The 20,000-nt window shown below is 47.2% G+C and overlaps 1 protein-coding gene across 1 annotated transcript in view; it reads left to right on the top strand.

Moving 5' to 3' along the window:
* Positions 1–20,000, top strand: part of LOC109879391 (phosphatidylinositol 3,4,5-trisphosphate 5-phosphatase 2A-like) — an 89,038-nt gene that overhangs the window by 50,643 nt on the left and 18,395 nt on the right. The window contains 13 exon segments of the mRNA XM_031791168.1: positions 6–108; positions 391–587; positions 2,190–2,307; positions 2,463–2,559; positions 2,703–2,841; positions 3,899–3,998; positions 4,180–4,268; positions 7,789–7,870; positions 8,282–8,371; positions 8,488–8,601; positions 11,395–11,571; positions 18,172–18,327; positions 18,622–18,706. Of these exon segments, the coding sequence (XP_031647028.1) occupies positions 6–108; positions 391–587; positions 2,190–2,307; positions 2,463–2,559; positions 2,703–2,841; positions 3,899–3,998; positions 4,180–4,268; positions 7,789–7,870; positions 8,282–8,371; positions 8,488–8,601; positions 11,395–11,571; positions 18,172–18,327; positions 18,622–18,706 (1,547 nt within the window).

Here is a 20,000-nt window from a genome sequence, read left to right on the forward strand (position 1 = left end):
GTCAGAAGCGGGAGGCTTTTTGTCAGCTGCTGCAGCTGATGAAGAACAAACATTCCAACCAGGACGAGCCAGACATGATCTCCATCTACATAGGGACCTGGAACATGGGTGAGCTCACACACACACACACACACACACACACACACACACACACACACACACACACACACACACACACACACACACACACACACACACACACACACACACACACACACACACACACACACTACATGCTAGAGATAACCGTCAAACCTCCTAAAGTGAAGAGAAAATTCCATTAGGACTAGAACTCATATCAACATTAGAACAATTTTGATGTCTGGAAAACTGACAAATGTTGATTTTGTGTGTGTGTGTGTGTGTGTGCGCGCGTGCGTGTGTGTGTAGGTTCTGTGCCCTCCCCCAAGGCGGTGGGTTCCTGGCTGTTGTGTCGTGGGCTGGGGAAGACGCTGGATGAGATGACCGTAACCATTCCTCATGACCTCTACGTGTTCGGAACGCAGGAGAACTCTGTGTGTGACCGTGAGTGGGTCGACTCACTCCGCACCGCACTCAAAGAACACACAGAGCTGGATTACAAACCGGTGAGAGGGAGGCGGAATGAGGATCTGGTCAATAGTAGTCCACTCCATTGGGGAATAAGGTGTTGTTAGGGATTGTCCCATTGGGGAATAAGGTGTTGTTAGGGATTGTCCCATTGGGGAATAAGGTGTTGTTAGGGATTGTCCCATTGGGGAATAAGGTGTTGTTAGGGATTGTCCCATTGGGGAATAAGGTGTTGTTAGGGATTGTCCCATTGGGGAATAAGGTGTTGTTAGGGATTGTCCCATTGGGGAATAAGGTGTTGTTAGGGATTGTCCCATTGGGGAATAAGGTGTTGTTAGGGATTGTCCCATTGGGGAATAAGGTGTTGTTAGGGATTGTCCCATTGGGGAATAAGGTGTTGTTAGGGATTGTCCCATTGGGGAATAAGGTGTTGTTAGGGATTGTCCCATTGGGGAATAAGGTGTTGTTTGGGATTGTCCCAATGGGGAATAAGGTGTTGTTTGGGATTGTCCCATTGGGGCATAAGGTGTTGTTTGGGATTGTCCCATTGGGGCATAAGGTGTTGTTTGGGATTGTCCCATTGGGGAATAAGGTGTTGTCAGGGATTGTCCCATTGGGGAATAAGGTGTTGTTAGGGATTGTCTCATTGGGGAATAAGGTGTTGTTAGGGATTGTCTCATTGGGGAATAAGGTGTTGTTAGGGATTGTCCCATTGGGGAATAAGGTGTTGTCAGGGATTGTCCCATTGGGGAATAAGGTGTTGTCAGGGATTGTCCCATTGGGGAATAAGGTGTTGTTAGGGATTGTCCCATTGGGGAATAAGGTGTTGTTAGGGATTGTCCCATTGGGGAATAAGGTGTTGTTAGGGATTGTCTCATTGTGGAATAAGGTGTTGTTAGGGATTGTCTCATTGGGGAATAAGGTGTTGTTAGGGATTGTCTCATTGGGGAATAAGGTGTTGTTAGGGATTGTCTCATTTGGGAATAAGGTGTTGTTAGGGATTGTCTCATTGGGGAATAAGGTGTTGTTAGGGATTGTCCCATTGGGGAATAAGGTGTTGTTAGGGATTGTCCCATTGGGGAATATGGTGTTGTCAGGGATTGTCTCATTGGGGAATAAGGTGTTGTTAAGGATTGTCCCATTGGGGAATAAGGTGTTGTTTGGTATTGTTCCATTGGGGAATAAGGTGTTGTTAAGGATTGTCCTTTTGGGGAATAAGGTGTTGTTAGGGATTGTCTCATTGGGGAATAAGGTGTTGTTAGGGATTGTCTCATTGGGGAATAAGGTGTTGTTAGGGATTGTCTCATTTGGGAATAAGGTGTTGTTAGGCATTGTCTCATTGGGGAACAGGGTGTTGTTAGGGATTGTCTCATTGGGGAATAAGGTGTTGTTAGGGATTGTCTCATTTGGGAATAAGGTGTTGTTAGGCATTGTCTCATTGGGGAATAGGGTGTTGTTAGGGATTGTCCCATTGGGGAATAAGGTGTTGTTAAGGATTGTTCCATTGGGGAATAAGGTGTTGTCAGGGATTGTCCCGTTAGTCTAAATTAGCCTGATCTGAGAAGCAGCAAGGCAGAATGGTTGGGTTTACTCCTGAGGTTAACTTCCATGTTACTCTGTTCTGCTCTCCTGGGTTCTAGATCGCGGTCCAGACTCTGTGGAACATTAAGATAGCGGTGCTGGTGAAACCAGAACATGAAAACCGCATCAGTCATGTGGGAGTGTCCAGTGTTAAAACGGGCATTGCTAATACTCTGGGTAAGAGCACACACACACACACACACACACACACACACACACACACACACACACACACACACACACACACACACACACACACACACACACACACACACACAGTTACAAACAATTCACTATATTCATGCTGTATGTTTGTCCTTTCTTGTTGCTAGGTAACAAAGGGGCAGTGGGCGTGTCTTTCATGTTTAATGGAACTTCCTTCGGCTTTGTGAACTGTCACCTGACATCAGGCAACGAAAAGATCGCCAGGTACGCAGACACACAGTGATATCATTGGGTAATGTATCATTATGTGAAGTTTGACAGGACTCCATATTTGCACAAAACTGCCCCTATGCTCACAACTCTTCCTCTTCAACCATTCCCTGACCCTTGACCCCTGACCCCTGCAGGAGGAACCAGAACTACCTGGATATCCTACGGCTGCTCTCTCTAGGAGATAAACAGCTGAGCTCCTTTGACATCTCTCTACGCTTCACACACCTGTTCTGGCTGGGAGACCTCAACTACAGGCTGGACATGGACATACAGGTACCATAACACACACACACGTAGACCCCATGCACAAACACACATGCAGGTGCTTCTACACCTGCATTGCTTGCTGTTTGGGGTTTTAGGCTGGGTTTCTGTACAGCACTTTGAGATATCAGCTGATGTACGAAGGGCTATATAAATACATTTGATTTTATTTGGATGCAAACACACCTTCTCTATCTCCCTCTCTCACTTTCTCTCCCTTCACCCTCTCTCTCCCCTCTCTCACTTTCTCTCCCTTCACCCTCTCTCTCCCCTCTCTCTCTCTCTCTCTCTCTCTCCCCCTCTCTCCCTTTCTCTCTCTCTCTCCCCTCTATCTCTCTCTCTCTCTCTCTCTCTCCCCTCTCTCTCCCTCGCTCTCTCTCTCTCCCTCTCTCTCCCCCTCTCTCTCCCCTCTCTCTCCCCTCTCTCTCCCCTCTCTCTCTCTCTCTCTCTCCCCTCTCTCCCTTCACCCTCTCTCTCCCCTCTCTCTCCCTCTCTCTCGCTCTCTCTCTCTCTTTCTCTCTCCCCTCTCTCTCTCTCTCTCTCTCTCTCTCTCTCTCTCTCTCTCTCTCTCTCTCTCTCTCTCTCTCTCTCTCTCTCTCTCTCTCTCTCCCCTTTCTCTCTCTCTCTCCCCTCTCTCTCCCTTTCTCTCTCTCTCTCCCCTCTCTCTCTCTCTCTCCCCTCTCTCTCCCTTTCTCTCTCTCTCTCCCCTCTCTCTCCCTTTCTCTCTCTCTCTCCCCTCTCTCTCCCTTTTCTCTCTCTCTCTCTCTCTCTCTCTCTCTCTCTCTCTCTCTCTCTCTCTCTCTCTCTCTCTCTCTCTCTCTCTCTCCCCTCTATCTCCCTCTCTCTCTCTCTCTCTCTCCCCCCTCTCTCCCTTTCTCTCTCTCTCTCCCCTCTATCTCTCTCCCCCCTCTATCTCCCTCTCTCTCTCTCTCTCTCTCTCTCTCTCTCTCTCTCTCTCTCTCTCTCTCTCTCTCTCTCTCTCTCTCTCCACTCTATCTCCCTCTCTCTCTCTCTCTCCCTCTCTCTCTCTCTCTCTCTCCCCTCTATCTCTCTCTGTCTCTCTCAGGAGATCCTGAACTACATCAACCGGAAAGAGTTTGATCCTCTGCTGAAGGTGGACCAGCTGAACCTGGAGAGAGAGAAGAACAAGGTGTTCCTGCGCTTTGGTCAGTCACACACACACACACACACACACACACACACACACACACACACACCACACACACACACACACACACACACACACACACACACACACACACACTCCTTCCCCTCATTCGCTATGTGCTCTGCTGTATTCTGTGGAAGACTTTGTTGTAATGTGTGTTTGTGTATCCTCTGGTACAGCGGAGGAGGAGATATCCTACCCACCCACCTACCGGTATGAACGTGGGTCTAGGGATACATACGTGTGGCAGAAACAGAAGGCCACAGGGGTATGTACACACATACTCCCTTTTTGATGCTAAACATATATTCCCATACCAAATGGTGTTTTCCCTATCCCCAAACCTAATCCTAACTCCATGAAGTGGCAGTCAGCAGTAGAAACCATAAAGCGTACTCCCCTGTTTTGGTAAAAGGCTGAGGAATAGACAAAGCTGTGGATGTAAGGACTGACCATCCATGATATCAACATTACAGTTGTAACCGTGTTATGAGGCTATACAGTGTTTGTTTACATTTGCATTGTTTACAAACGTTGGAATAAAACAAGTTTCTATTTTGGGTTCTGATGGGGTACGACAGTTAAAATAAGCTCATGAGGCATTTATTTTATTCTTCAAGAATCAATGGGTACATATAACAAAAAGTACAAAAGTGATTGTAGCATGAAAATAGCATTTTAACAAATTCAGGACATAAAAAAGTCCTGACTTTTCCAAAATTGTCTTGTTTTCCTACCTTATCAGGACATTGTGGGAACTTATCAGGACATTGTGGGGACTTAGGACATTGTGGGGACTTATCAGGACATTGTGGGGACTTATCAGGACATTGTGGGGACTTAGGACATTGTGGGGACTTAGGACATTGTGGGGATTTATCAGGACATTGTGGGGACTTATCAGGACATTATAGGGACTTATCAGGACATTATAGGGACTTATCAGGACATTGTGGGGACTTATCAGGACATTGTGGGGACTTATCAGGACATTGTGGGGACTTAGGACATTGTGGGGACTTATCAGAACATTATGGGGACTTAGGACATTGTGGGGACTTATCAGGACATTGTGGGGACTTAGGACATTGTGGGGACTTAGGACATTGTGGGGACTTATCAGGACATTATGCGGACTTATCAGGACATTTTGCGGACTTATCAGGACATTGTGGGGACTTATCAGGACACTGTGGGGACTTGTCAGGACACTGTGGGGACTTATCAGGACATTGTGGGAACTTATCAGGACATTGTGGGGACTTATCAGGACATTGTGGGGACTTAGGACATTGTGGGGACTTATCAGGACATTGTGGGGATTTATCAGGACTTTGTGGGGACTTATCAGGACATTATAGGGACTTATCAGGACATTGTGGGGACTTATCAGGACATTGTGGGGACTTATCAGGACATTGTGGGGACTTATCAGGACATTATGGGGACTTATCAGGACATTGTGGGGACTTAGGACATTGTGGGGACTTATCAGGACATTATGGGGACTTAGGACATTGTGGGGACTTATCAGGTCATTGTGGGGACTTATCAGGACACCATGGGAACTTATCAGGACATTGTGGGGACTTATCAGGACATTGTGGGGACTTAGGACATTGTGGGGACTTAGGACATTGTGGGGACTTATCAGGACATTGTGGGGACTTATAAGGACATTGTGGGCACTTATCAGGACATTGTGGGGACTTATCAGGACACTGTGGGGACTTGTCAGGACACTGTGGGGACTTATCAGGACATTGTGGGAACTTATCAGGACATTGTGGGAACTTATCAGGACATTGTGGGGACTTATCAGGACATTGTGGGGACTTATCAGGACATTGTGGGGACTTATCAGGACACTGTGGGGACTTATCAGGACACTGTGGGGACTTATCAGGACACTGTGGGGACTTATCAGGACACCGTGGGGACTTATCAGGACATTGTGGGACTTATCAAGACATTATAGCGACTTATCAGGACATTATGGGGACTTATCAGGACATTGTAGGGACTTATCAGGACATTATGGGGACTTATCAGGACATTGTGGGGACTTAGGACATTGTGGGGACTTAGGACATTGTGGGGACTTATCAGTACATTATGCAGACTTATCAGGACATTTTGCGGACTTATCAGGACATTGTGGGGACTTAGGACATTGTGGGGACTTAGGACATTGTGGGGACTTAAGACATTGTGGGGACTTATCAGGACATTGTGGGGACTTATCAGGACATTGTGGGGACTTATCAGGACATTGTGGAGACTTATCAGGACATTGTGGGAACTTATCAGGACACTGTGGGGACTTGTCAGGACATTGTGGGGACTTATCAGGACATTGTGGGAACTTATCAGGACACTGTGGGGACTTGTCAGGACATTGTGGGGACTTGTCAGGACATTGTGGGAACTTATCAGGACACTGTGGGGACTTGTCAGGACACTGTGGGGACTTGTCAGGACATTGTGGGAACTTATCAGGACACTGTGGGAACTTATCAGGACATTGTGGGAACTTATCAGGACATTGTGGGGACTTATCAGGACATTGTGGGAACTTATCAGGACATTGTGGGGACTTATCAGGACATTGTGGGAACTTATCAGGACATTGTGGGTCCTGATAAGGTAGGAAAACACACAAAATTACATTCCGGCTCAGATGGAGAGATCTCTGTTCACTCACATATCCCCTTCTCTTCTCCCTCCCTCTCTCCCTCCCTCCCTCTGTCTCTCTCTCTTCCTCCCTGTCTCTCTCTTCCTCTCTCCCTCCTCCTCTCTCTCTCTCTCTCTCTCTCTCTCCCTGTCTCCCTCTCTCTTCCTCTCTCCCTCCCTCTCTCTTCCTCTCGCCCTCCCTCTCTGTCTCTCCCTCCCTCTCTCTCTGTCTCTCTCTTCCTCCCTGTCTCTCTCCCTCTCGCCCTTCCTCTCTCCCTCCCTCTCTCTGTCTCTCTCTTCCTCCCTGTCTCCCTCTGTCTCTCTCTTCCTCCCTGTCTCTCTCTTCCTCTCTCTCTCTCTCTCTCTCTCTCTCTCTCTCTCTCTCTCTCTCTCTCTTCCTCTCTCTCTCTCTCTCTCTCTCTCTCTCTGTCTCCCTCTCTCTTCCTCTCTCCCTCCCTCTCTCTCTTCCTCTCGCCCTCCCCCTCTCTCTGTCTCCCTCTCCCTCCCTCTCTCTCTGTCTCTCTCTTCCTCCCTGTCTCTCTCCCTATCGCCCTTCCTCTCTCCCTCCCTCTCCCTCCCTCTCTCTCCCTCCCTCTCTCTCTGTCTCTCTCTTCCTCCCTGTCTCCCTCTGTCTCTCTCTTCCTCCCTGTCTCTCTCTTCCTCTCTCTCTCCCTCCCTCTCTCTCTCTCTCTCTCTCTCTCTCTCTCTCTCTCTCTGTCTCCCTCTCTCTTCCTCTCTCCCTCCCTCCCTCTCTCTCTCCCTCCCTGTCTCTCTCCCTCCCGCTCTCTCTCTCTGTCTCTCTCTTCCTCTCTCCCTCCCTCTCTTCCTCCCCTGTCTCTCTCTCTTACTCTCTCCCACTCTCTCTCTCTGCCTGTCTCTCTTTCTCCCTCCTCCTTCTCTCTTTCTCGCTCTCGCTCTTCCTCTCACTCTCACCCCTCCCTCTCTCTCCCTCCCACTCTCTCTCTTGCTCTCGCTCTCCCTCTCGCACCCCTCCCCCTCTCTCTCTCCCTCTCTCTCTGCCTCTCTCTCCCTCCCTATCTCTCTCTTCCTCCCTCCCTCCCACTCTCTCTCTTTCTCCCTCCCACTCTCCCTCTCTGTCTCTCGCTCCCTCTCAGATGAGGACTAACGTCCCGTCTTGGTGTGACAGGATCCTATGGAAGTCTTACCCTGAGACTCACATTGTCTGTAACTCCTATGGTGAGACCCTGCATCTTCAACAACTCTGTACATCTATTTACTGTATAGACAAGGTTTTCTAAACTCAGTCCTGTGGACCTCAAGAGGTACACATTACACATTATTACAAATATATATATAAGAATCGGCCGATTAATCTGTATCGGCTTTTTTTGGTCCTCCAATAATCGGTATCGGCACACACCTACACACTACACAGCTGATTCAAATAATCAACCAATCATCAAGCTTTGATCATTTGAATCAGCTGTGTAGTCTTAGGGTAAAAAATAAAACGTGTACCTCTTGAGGGCCCGAGGACTGAGTTTGGAAAACCCTGAGCTCCAACTCCTGACGTTCTGTTTCAGTTGCCTTATACTCCTAGTGCCGGCGTTTAGCACATCACGTGATAAAATCATGTTTCCCTCTCAGGCTGCACAGATGACATGGTGACCAGTGACCACTCCCCAGTGTTCGGTACGTTTGAGGTGGGGGTCACCTCACAGTTTGTCTCCAAGAAAGGTACGGCCACTCGCTATGACAACCACATAGTTATTTTTTTCATCAGCTCACTATAAGCCAAGGGTTTTTAACGTTGCACCTCTGCCCGACCCCCCTCTCCCTGTCTCTCTCTCCAGGTCTGCCTAAGTCCTCTGAACAGGCCTATATAGAGTTTGAGAATATTGAGGCCATTGTGAAGACGGCCAGCAGAACCAAGTTCTTCATCGAGTTCTACTCTACCTGCCTGGAGGGTGAGACACACCCACACACCTACACACACACACACGCACACACACGCACGCACACACCTACACACCTACACACACACACACGCACGCACACACCTACACACCTACACACACACCCACACACCTACACACACACGCACACACATACACGCACACACCTACACACACACACACCCACACACATACACACACACGCACACACCTACAAGCACACACCTACATGCACACACCTACACACACACGCACACACATACACACACACGCACACACCTACAAGCACACACCTACATGCACACACCTACACACACACGCACACACATACACGCACACACCTACACACACCCACACGCCTACACACCTTCGCACACACCTACACGCACACACCTACACACCTACACACACACACACACACCTACACACACGCACACCCACACACCTACACACACACGCACACACCTACACACACACACACCCACACACCTACACACACACACACCCACACACCTACACACACACACACGCCTACACACCTTCGCACACACCTACACGCACACACCTACACACACACACACACACACACACACCCACACACCTACACACACACGCACACACATACACGCACACACCTACACACACACACACGCACACACCTACACACACACGCACACACCTACACGCACACACCTACACACCTACACACACACCTACACACACACGCACACACATACACGCACACACCTACACACACACACCCACACACCTACACACACACGCACACACCTACAAGCACACACCTACACGCACACACCTACACACACACGCACACACATACACACACACACCTACACACCTACACACACACACACACACCTACACACACACGCACACACCTACACACACACACACCCACACACCTACACACGCACACACATACACGCACACATCTACACACACACACCCACACACCTACACACACACGCACACACCTACACGCACACACCTACACACCTACACACACACTCACCCACACACCTACACATACACACCTACACATACACACCTACACACTAGAGGTCAACTGATTATGATTTTTCAACGACGATACCGATACCGATTATTGGAGGACCAAAAAAAGCCGATACAGATTAATCGGCCGATTTTTATATATTTGTAATAATGACAAGAGAAGAAAGTAGAAGTGCAATATGTGCCATGTAAAAAAGCTAATGTTTGAGTTCCTTGCTCAGAACATGAGAACATATGAAAGTTGGTGGTTCCTTTTAACATGAGTCTTCAATATTCCCAGGTAAGAAGTTTTAGGTTGTAGTTATTATAGGAATTATAGGACTATTTCTCTCTATACCATTTGTATTTCATATACCTTTGACTATTGGATGTTCTTATAGGTACTTTAGTATTGCCAGCCTAATCTCGGGAGTTGATAGGCTTGAAGTCATAAACAGCGTTGTGCTTCAAGCATTGTGAAGAGCTGCTGGCAAACGCAGGAAAGTGCTGTTTGAAAGAATGCTTATGAGCCTGCTGGTACCTACCACCGCTCAGTCAGACTGCTCTATCAAATATCAAATCATAGACTTAATTATAATATAATAAACACATAAAAATACGAGCCCTAGGTCATTAATATGGTCAAATCCGGAAACTATCATTTCGAAAACAAAACGTTTATTCTTTCAGTGAAATACGGAACCGTTCTGTATTTTATCAACCGGGTGGCATCCATAAGTCTAAATATTGCTGTTACATTGCACAACCTTCAATGTTATGTCATAATTACGTACAATTCTGGCAAATTAGTTCGCAACGAGCCAGGCGGCCCAAACTGTTGCATATACCCTGACTCTGCGTGTAATGAACGCAAGAGAAGTGACACAACTTCCCTAGTTAATATTGCCTGCTAACCTGGATTTATTTTAACTAAATATGCAGGTTTAAAAATATATATACTTGTGTATTGATTTTAAGAAAGGCGTTGATGTTTATGGTTCGGTACATTCGTGCAACGACAGTGCTTTTTTTGCAAATGCGCTTTGATTAAATCATCACCCGTTTGCGAAGTTGGCTGTCTTTGTTAGGAAGAAATGGTCTTCACACAGTTCGCAACGAGCCAGGCGGATCAAACTGCTGCATATACCCTGACTCTGCTTGCACTGAACGCAAGAGAAGTGACACAATTTACCTAGTTAAAAGAAATTCATATTCAATATTAACTAGATATGCAGGTTTAAAAATGTATACTTGTGTATTGATTTTAAGAAAGGCATTGATGTTTATGGTTAGGTACATTAGTGCAATGACAGTGCTTTTTTCACAAATGCGCTTGTTAAATCACCCGTTTGGCGAAATAGGCTGTGATTCGATGATAAATGAACAGGCACCACTTCGATTATATGCAACGCAGGACAAGCTAGATAAACTAGTAATATCATCAACCATGTGTAGTTAACTAGTGATTATGTTAAGATTGATCGTTTTTTATAAGATACGTTTAATGCTAGCTAGCATCTTACCGTGGCTCCTTGCTGCACTTGCATAACAGGTAGTCAGCCTGCCACGCAGTCTCCTCGTGGAGTGCAATGTAATCGGCCATGATCGGTGTCCAAAAATGCTGATTACCGATTGTTATGAAAACTTGAAATTGGCTCTAATTAATTGGCCATTCCGATTTAATCGGTCGACCTCTACTCTACTACACACACACACAAAGTTCTACTCTAGAGACTTAATTACATGTTTATTTCTCTTTCTCTCGCTCTGTCCCTCTCCCTCTCTCCGTAGAGTTTAAGAAGAGTTATGAGAATGACAGTCAAAGCAGTGACAATGTCAACTTCCTGCGTGTGGGCTGGACCAATAAGCAGCTGACCACGCTGAAGCCCCTCCTCTCTGAGATAGAATATCTCCAGGACCAACACCTGCTGCTCACCGTCAAATCACTGGATGGATACGAGTCTTATGGTACCACTGGCTGCTTGTCTGTTTGTGTTCTGTCTCCAAGTGTGTGTGTGTGTGTGTGTTCTGTCTCCAAGTGTGTGTGTGTGTGTGTGTGTTCTGTCTCCAAGTGTGTGTGTGTTCTGTCTCCAAGTGTGTGTGTGTTCTGTCTCCAAGTGTGTGTGTGTTCTGTCTCCAAGTGTGTGTGTGTGTGTGTTCTGTCTCCAAGTGTGTGTGTGTGTGTGTTCTGTCTCCAAGTGTGTGTGTGTTCTGTCTCCAAGTGTGTGTGTGTGTGTGTGTGTGTGTGTGTGTGTGTGTGTGTGTGTGTGTGTGTGTGTGTGTGTGTTCTCTCTCCAAGTGTGTGTGTGTGTGTGTGTGTGTGTTCTCTCTCCAAGTGTGTGTGTGTGTGTGTGTGTGTGTGTGTTCTCTCTCCAAGTGTGTGTGTGTGTGTGTGTGTGTGTGTGTGTTCTCTCTCCAAGTGTGTGTGTGGTGTGTGTGTGTGTGTGTTCTCTCTCCAAGTGTGTGTGTGGTGTGTGTGTGTGTGTTCTGTCTCTTAAGTGTGTGTGTGTTCTGTCTCCGTGTGTGTGTGTGTGTGTGTGTGTGTGTGTGTGTGTGTGTGTGTGTGTGTTCTGTCTCCAAGTGTGTGTGTGTGTGTGTGTGTGTGTGTGTGTGTGTGTGTGTGTGTGTGTGTGTTCTCTCTCCAAGTGTGTGTGTGTGTGTTCTGTCTCTAAGTGTGTGTGTGTGTGTGTGTGTGTGTGTGTGTGTGTTCTGTCTCCAAGTGTGTGTGTGTGTGTGTGTGTGTGTGTGTGTGTTCTCTCTCCAAGTGTGTGTGTGTGTGTGTTCTGTCTCTAAGTGTGTGTGTGTGTGTGTGTGTGTGTGTGTGTGTGTGTGTGTGTGTGTGTGTGTGTGTGTGTGTGTGTGTGTGTGTGTGTGTGTGTGTGTGTGTGTGTGTGTGTGTGTGTGTGTGTGTGTGTTTGTTACAGGTTTTCCGTTGTGGTGCCATACATTTGACCTGCAGCATTGTAATGTACAGGACCCATATGCATTGGGTGTGTAACCTGATTAGGGCGTCCACCCACAGTGCTCAGAATGACAGGAATCACATTTACTGCATATTATGCTAATTCATATTAACAGAACATACAAGTGGTGGAAGCAACGCCGTGCGTCCTTCTTACCAAATTCAATTACGCACTTTAAAGATGCTAGAAAAACTCTCCACATTTACTTTTCCTCAGCCAACAAGACGATTAACCAACAGCAAAATCACTTGACTATGTCAATCTACTATCCCCCATAGTATAAAAGTTTACTGATTCTATTTGTTAACTTGTTGTTCTGTTGGAGAAAGGAATAGCCTATTCCAAACAGACTCTGGGACAGTTGTGGGAGGATAGATCCCAAATTCATACAACCAGTAGACCTAGGCTACATCCTGTTTTAGTTTTTAAGCGTTGAGGTTGATGCAACAGATCAGCTCATTTAGCTCGTGAATTATTTATTCACATCATAGCAGCAATGCTCACATGGCAGTAGGCTACAGATGTCAAATCTTACCTTGATCACTATTTTGTTGCCTGCCTTGTTATAGCCTGGAATCGAACCAGGATCTGTAGTGACGCCTCTAGCACTGAGATGGAGTGCCTTAGACCGCTGCGCCACTCGGGAGCCCTATTTAATCAATGAGTAGGCAAAAAATATATTTATTGCAATGTGATCTTTTGATTTTCCCTGACAATTGGCCAGTGCCAATTTGATTTTTTATTTTTTTATTACAAAACAAACACAAGGACGGAGTAACATTAAAGTATTAGAACATGAAGGACAAACAATACAGCATCAAGACACTATCAAACAATACAGCATCCCCCCCCGCATCTTACCGTGGCTCCTTGCTGCACTCGCATTCCCCCCCCCCCCCCCCCGGGAAGAAAACCCCCCAAAATAATTCATTCCATTCCCCAGCCCAAGAACCCCCCAATGCACCAACAACCAAGAGAATGAACTAAAGAGAGAAAAGGAAAAGACAGAAGAAAACAGCAAACAGCAAACAACAAACAACAAACAACAAACAACAAACAACAAACAGCAAACAACAAACAACAAACAACAAACAGCAAACAGCAAACAGCAAACAACAAACAGCAAACAACAAACAGCAAACAACAAACAACAAACAGCAAACAACAAACAGCAAACAACAAACAACAAACAGCAAACAACAAACAACAAACAACAAACAGCAAACAACAAACAACAAACAACAAACAGCAAACAGCAAACAGCAAACAGCAAACAACAAACAACAAACAGCAAACAACAAACAACAAACAACAAACAGCAAACAACAAACAACAAACAACAAACAACACTGCAACAATAATACTAATAATCCATGTAAAACAAAGGACATCAAGGACAACTGGAATCAGAACAGCAATGCCAACTGTATATGTTTGTGTGCATGTCTGGCACTATTACATGTATGTGTGTGTTCTTGTATGTGTTTATTTGAATGAGAGTGTGTGTATATGCATGTGTACAAACACCTGCACAGCATCAGTCTCAGGCAAACCGGCATTAGTTGTAAAAACACTGTCCCACAGTGTCATTCTACTTTTATTATGTTTTATTTAGACTTTTTCCCCTTTTATCTTTTGACCATCATTCTCTCTCTCACACAGCAACTCCACTCCCTCTTGTCTCCAATTCCACATCCCAACCCTCAGCTTCCCTCAGCCCATCCCATCATTCTCTCTCTCACACAACAACTCCACTCCCTCTTGTCTCCAATTCCACATCCCAACCCTCAGCTTCCCTCAGCCCATCCCAACCCTCAGCTTCCCTCAGCCCATCCCATCATTCTCTCTCTCACACAACAACTCCACTCCCTCTTGTCTCCAATTCCACATCCCAACCCTCAGCTTCCCTCAGCCCATCCCAACCCTCAGCTTCCCTCAGCCCATCCCATCATTCTCTCTCTCACACAACAACTCCACTCCCTCTTGTCTCCAATTCCACATCCCAACCCTCAGCTTCCCTCAGCCCATCCCAACCCTCAGCTTCCCTCAGCCCATCCCATCATTCTCTCTCTCACACAACAACTCCACTCCCTCTTGTCTCCAATTCCACATCCCAACCCTCAGCTTCCCTCAGCCCATCCCAACCCTCAGCTTCCCTCAGCCCATCCCATCATTCTCTCTCTCACACAACAACTTCACTGCCACTTGTCTCCAATTCCACATCCCAACCCTCAGCTTCCCTCAGCCCATCCCATCATTCTCTCTCTCACACAACAACTCCACTGCCACTTGTCTCCAATTCCACATCCCAACCCTCAGCTTCCCTCAGCCCATCCCAACCCTCAGCTTCCCTCAGTCCATCCCATCATTCTCTCTCTCACACAGCAACTTCACTGCCACTTGTCTCCAATTCCACATCCCAACCCTCAGCTTCCCTCAGCCCATCCCAACCCTCAGCTTCCCTCAGCCCATCCCATCATTCTCTCTCTCACACAACAACTTCACTGCCACTTGTCTCCAATTCCACATCCCAACCCTCAGCTTCCCTCAGTCCATCCCATCATTCTCTCTCTCACACAACAACTTCACTGCCACTTGTCTCCAATTCCACACACCAACCCTCAGCTTCCCTCAGCCCATCCCATCATTCTCTCTCTCACACAACAACTTCACTCCCTCTTGTCTCCAATTCCACATACCAACCCTCAGCTTCCCTCAGCCCATCCCATCATTCTCTCTCTCACACAGCAACTCCACTCCCTCTTGTCTCCAATTCCACATACCAACCCTCAGCTTCCCTCAGCTCATCCCAACCCTCAGCTTCCCTCAGCCCATCCCATCATTCTCTCTCTCACACAGCAACTCCACTCCCTCTTGTCTCCAATTCCACATACCAACCCTCAGCTTCCCTCAGCTCATCCCAACCCTCAGCTTCCCTCAGCCCATCCCAACCCTCAGTTTCCCTCAGCCCATCCCATCATTCTCTCTCTCACACAGCAACTCCACTCCCTCTTGTCTCCAATTCCACATACCAACCCTCAGCTTCCCTCAGCCCATCCCAACCCTCAGCTTCCCTCAGCCCATCCCAACCCTCAGCTTCCCTCAGCCCATCCCATCATTCTCTCTCTCACACAGCAACTCCACTCCCACTTGTCTCCAATTCCACATACCAACCCTCAGCTTCCCTCAGCTCATCCCATCTATCTCTGCTGGTCACCCTCAGCTTCCCTCAGCCCATCCCAACCCTCAGCTTCCCTCAGCTCATCCCAACCCTCAGCTTCCCTCTGCTCATCCCAACCCTCAGCTTCTCTCAGCTCATCCCAACCCTCAGCTTCCCTCAGCCCATCCCATCTATCTCTGCTGGTCCCCCTCGGCTTCCCTCAGCCCATCCCATCTATCTCTGCTGGTCACCCTCAGCTTCCCTCAGCCCATCCCAACCCTCAGCTTCCCTCAGCCCATCCCAACCCTCAGCTTCCCTCAGCCCATCCCATCTATCTCTGCTGGTCCCCCTCGGCTTCCCTCAGCCCATCCCATCTATCTCTGCTGGTCACCCTCAGCTTCCCTCAGCCCATCCCAACCCTCAGCTTCCCTCAGCCCATCCCAACCCTCAGCTTCCCTCAGCCCATCCCATCTATCTCTGCTGGTCCCCCTCAGCTTCCCTCAGCCCATCCCATCTATCTCTCCTGGCCACCCACTTTGTGTTTCTACTCAACACATATCTTTCAACTATGCTGTGATGTTTAACGTACAATTTCAATCTATCTAATCGAATAGAATCTACAGATTGCTTGTTGAAGATAAATACTTTTACTAAGAGTATTAGTATATTAGTAATTGACTGACCTGGTCTCTCCAGATCTCCTAACAGTACTATTTCTAGGGTCAATTTTAGATCAATTTTATGCATTTTCAGCCATTCCTGAACCTGAGACCAGAAACAGGCTACCTGAGGGCAATACCAAAATAAATGGTCTATTGATTCTGTATCCTCACAACAAAATCTGCAGAGCTTCGATGATTTTATGCCCCAAATATTCAACATTCTGTTGGTGGCAAGAATTCTATATAATAATTTTAGCTGAAAAGCATGAAGTCTTGAATCTTGCGTTGTTTTATATATCAACTCATACACCCTGTACCCTGGAATCAGTTCATCAAAAATCTCTTCCCAACTATTTTACAATCTGTATGGCACAGTTGTCAACATCCTGGTCCTCAAATGAAACTGGTAGACTTTCCTATTTAGGCAATTTTTATTCCTTTTCCAGTTTTGATCCTTTATATTGGGCAGACAGACCAGTTCCCTACCTCCTCCTGCTGCCACCCTCCTCCTCCAGTTTTGATCCTTTATATTGGGCAGACAGACCAGTTCCCTACCTCCTCCCGCTGCCACCCTCCTCCTCCAGTTTTGATCCTTTATATTGGGCAGACAGACCAGTTCCCTACCTCCTCCTGCTGCCACCCTCCTCCTCCAGTTTTGATCCTTTATATTGGGCAGACAGACCAGTTCCCTACCTCCTCCTGCTGCCACCCTCCTCCTCCAGTTTTGATCCTTTATATTGGGCAGACAGACCAGTTCCCTACCTCCTCCCGCTGCCACCCTCCTCCTCCAGTTTTGATCCTTTATATTGGGCAGACAGACCAGTTCCCTACCTCCTCCCGCTGCCACCCTCCTCCTCCAGTTTTGATCCTTTATATTGGGCAGACAGACCAGTTCCCTACCTCCTCCCGCTGCCACCCTCCTCCTCCAGTTTTGATCCTTTATATTGGGCAGACAGACCAGTTCCCTACCTCCTCCTGCTGCCACCCTCCTCCTCCAGTTTTGATCCTTTATATTGGGCAGACAGACCAGTTCCCTACCTCCTCCCGCTGCCACCCTCCTCCTCCAGTTTTGATCCTTTATATTGGGCAGACAGACCAGTTCCCTACCTCCTCCTGCTGCCACCCTCCTCCTCCAGTTTTGATCCTTTATATTGGGCAGACAGACCAGTTCCCTACCTCCTCCCGCTGCCACCCTCCTCCTCCAGTTTTGATCCTTTATATTGGGCAGACAGACCAGTTCCCTACCTCCTCCTGCTGCCACCCTCCTCCTCCAGTTTTGATCCTTTATATTGGGCAGACAGACCAGTTCCCTACCTCCTCCCGCTGCCACCCTCCTCCTCCAGTTTTGATCCTTTATATTGGGCAGACAGACCAGTTCCCTACCTCCTCCTGCTGCCACCTGCCTCCTCCAGTTTTGGGGTAATGCTGTAATCAATTGGTTGAACTCTTGGATTGAACAGACCTTCCTGTACAATTCTGATAACTCCATGAAGGACATAACTCTACCATTACAATTTACGTTATCATTTAAGAACAAAATATCCTTTTCAAACATCTTTCCCATAAATACAGGTATTTTATCAACCAGCACATTTGAGTTCAGCCATAATATTTGTTGTAATATTTGTTCAGCTCTGCAAGGCTTGTTTGAAAAAGACAGATACTTAGAAAAAAAAGTGCCAATTTTATTTATCGGCTTTTCATTGATTTATTTTAGTCTATTTTCGGCTAACGAAACCCTGGTGTGTTCTACTAATGGTGTGTGTGTGTTTCTTCCCCTCAGGAGAGTGTGTGTTGGCTCTGAAGTCCATGATAGGCAGTACGGCACAGCAGTTCCATACCTACCTGTCCCACAGAGGGGAGGAGACGGGCAACATCAGAGGTTCTATGAGGGTCCGCGTGCCAGCAGAGAGGATGGGCACCAGGGAGAGGCTCTATGGTAACACTCTGTCTGTGTGTCTCTGTGTGTCTCTGTGTGTGTCTCTGTCTGTGTGTGTCTCTGTCTGTGTGTGTGTCTGTCTGTCTGTGTGTGTCTCTGTGTGTCTCTGTCTCTCTGTGTGTGTCTCTGTGTGTGTCACTGTCTGTGTGTCTCTGTGTGTATCTGTCTCTCTGTGTGTGTCTTTGTGTGTGTCTTTGTGTGTGTCTCTGTGTGTGTCTCTGTGTGTGTCTCTGTGTGTCTTAGTGTGGCTTAGTGTGTCACTGTGTGATTGGTTGATTGATGTGTGTCCTGTAGAGTGGATCAGTGTGGATAAAGATGAGACGGGAGGACCCAAAGGCAGATCCACTCTGCCCCCCCGATCAGGACACGACTACGTCAAGTGAGTAACCCACCCCCCTCCTCCCATTCCTAACCACACTGTGGAGTGAAACCATGAACTCATTCCTACCCACACTGTGGAGTGAAACCATGAACTCATTCCTAACCACACTGTGGAGTGAAACCATGAACTCATTCCTACCCACACTGTGGAGTGAAACCATTAACTCATTCCTAACCACACTGTGGAGTGAAACCATGAACTCATTCCTAACCACACTGTGGAGTGAAACCATGAACTCATTCCTAACCACACTGTGGAGTGAAACCATGAACTCATTCCTAACCACACTGTAGAGTGAAACCATGAACTCATTCCTAACCACACTGTGGAGTGAAACCATGAACTCATTCCTAACCACACTGTGGAGTGAAACCATGAACTCATTCCTAACCACACTGTGGAGTGAAACCATGAACTCATTCCTAACCACACTGTGGAGTGAACCCATGAACTCATTCCTAACCACACTGTGGAGTGAAACCATTAACTCATTCCTAACCACACTGTGGAGTGAAACCATGAACTCATTCCTAACCACACTGTGGAGTGAACCCATGAACTCATTCCTAACCACACTGTGGAGTGAAACCATGAACTCATTCCTAACCACCCTGTGGAGTGAACCCATGAACTCATTCCTAACCACCCTGTGGAGTGAACCCATGAACTCATTCCTAACCACACTGTGGAGTGAACCCATGAACTCATTCCTAACCACACTGTGGAGTGAAACCATGAACTCATTCCTAACCACACTGTGGAGTGAACCCATGAACTCATTCCTAACCACACTGTGGAGTGAACCCATGAACTCATTCCTAACCACACTGTGGAGTGAAACCATGAACTCATTCCTAACCACACTGTGGAGTGAAACCATGAACTCATTCCTAACCACACTATGGAGTGAACCCATGAACTCATTCCTAACCACACTGTGGAGTGAAACCATGAACTCATTCCTAACCACACTGTGGAGTGAAACCATGAACTCATTCCTAACCACACTGTGGAGTGAAACCATGAACTCATTCCTAACCACACTGTAGAGTGAAACCATGAACTCATTACTAACCACACTGTGGAGTGAAACCATGAACTCATTCCTAACCACACTGTGGAGTGAAACCATGAACTCATTCCTAACCACACTGTGGAGTGAAACCATGAACTCATTCCTAACCACACTGTGGAGTGAACCCATGAACTCATTCCTAACCACACTGTGGAGTGAACCCATGAACTCATTCCTAACCACACTGTGGAGTGAAACCATGAACTCATTCCTAAC

This window comes from Oncorhynchus kisutch, linkage group LG15 (genome assembly GCF_002021735.2).
Source record: "Oncorhynchus kisutch isolate 150728-3 linkage group LG15, Okis_V2, whole genome shotgun sequence".
In the NCBI taxonomy this organism is placed as follows: domain Eukaryota; kingdom Metazoa; phylum Chordata; class Actinopteri; order Salmoniformes; family Salmonidae; genus Oncorhynchus; species Oncorhynchus kisutch.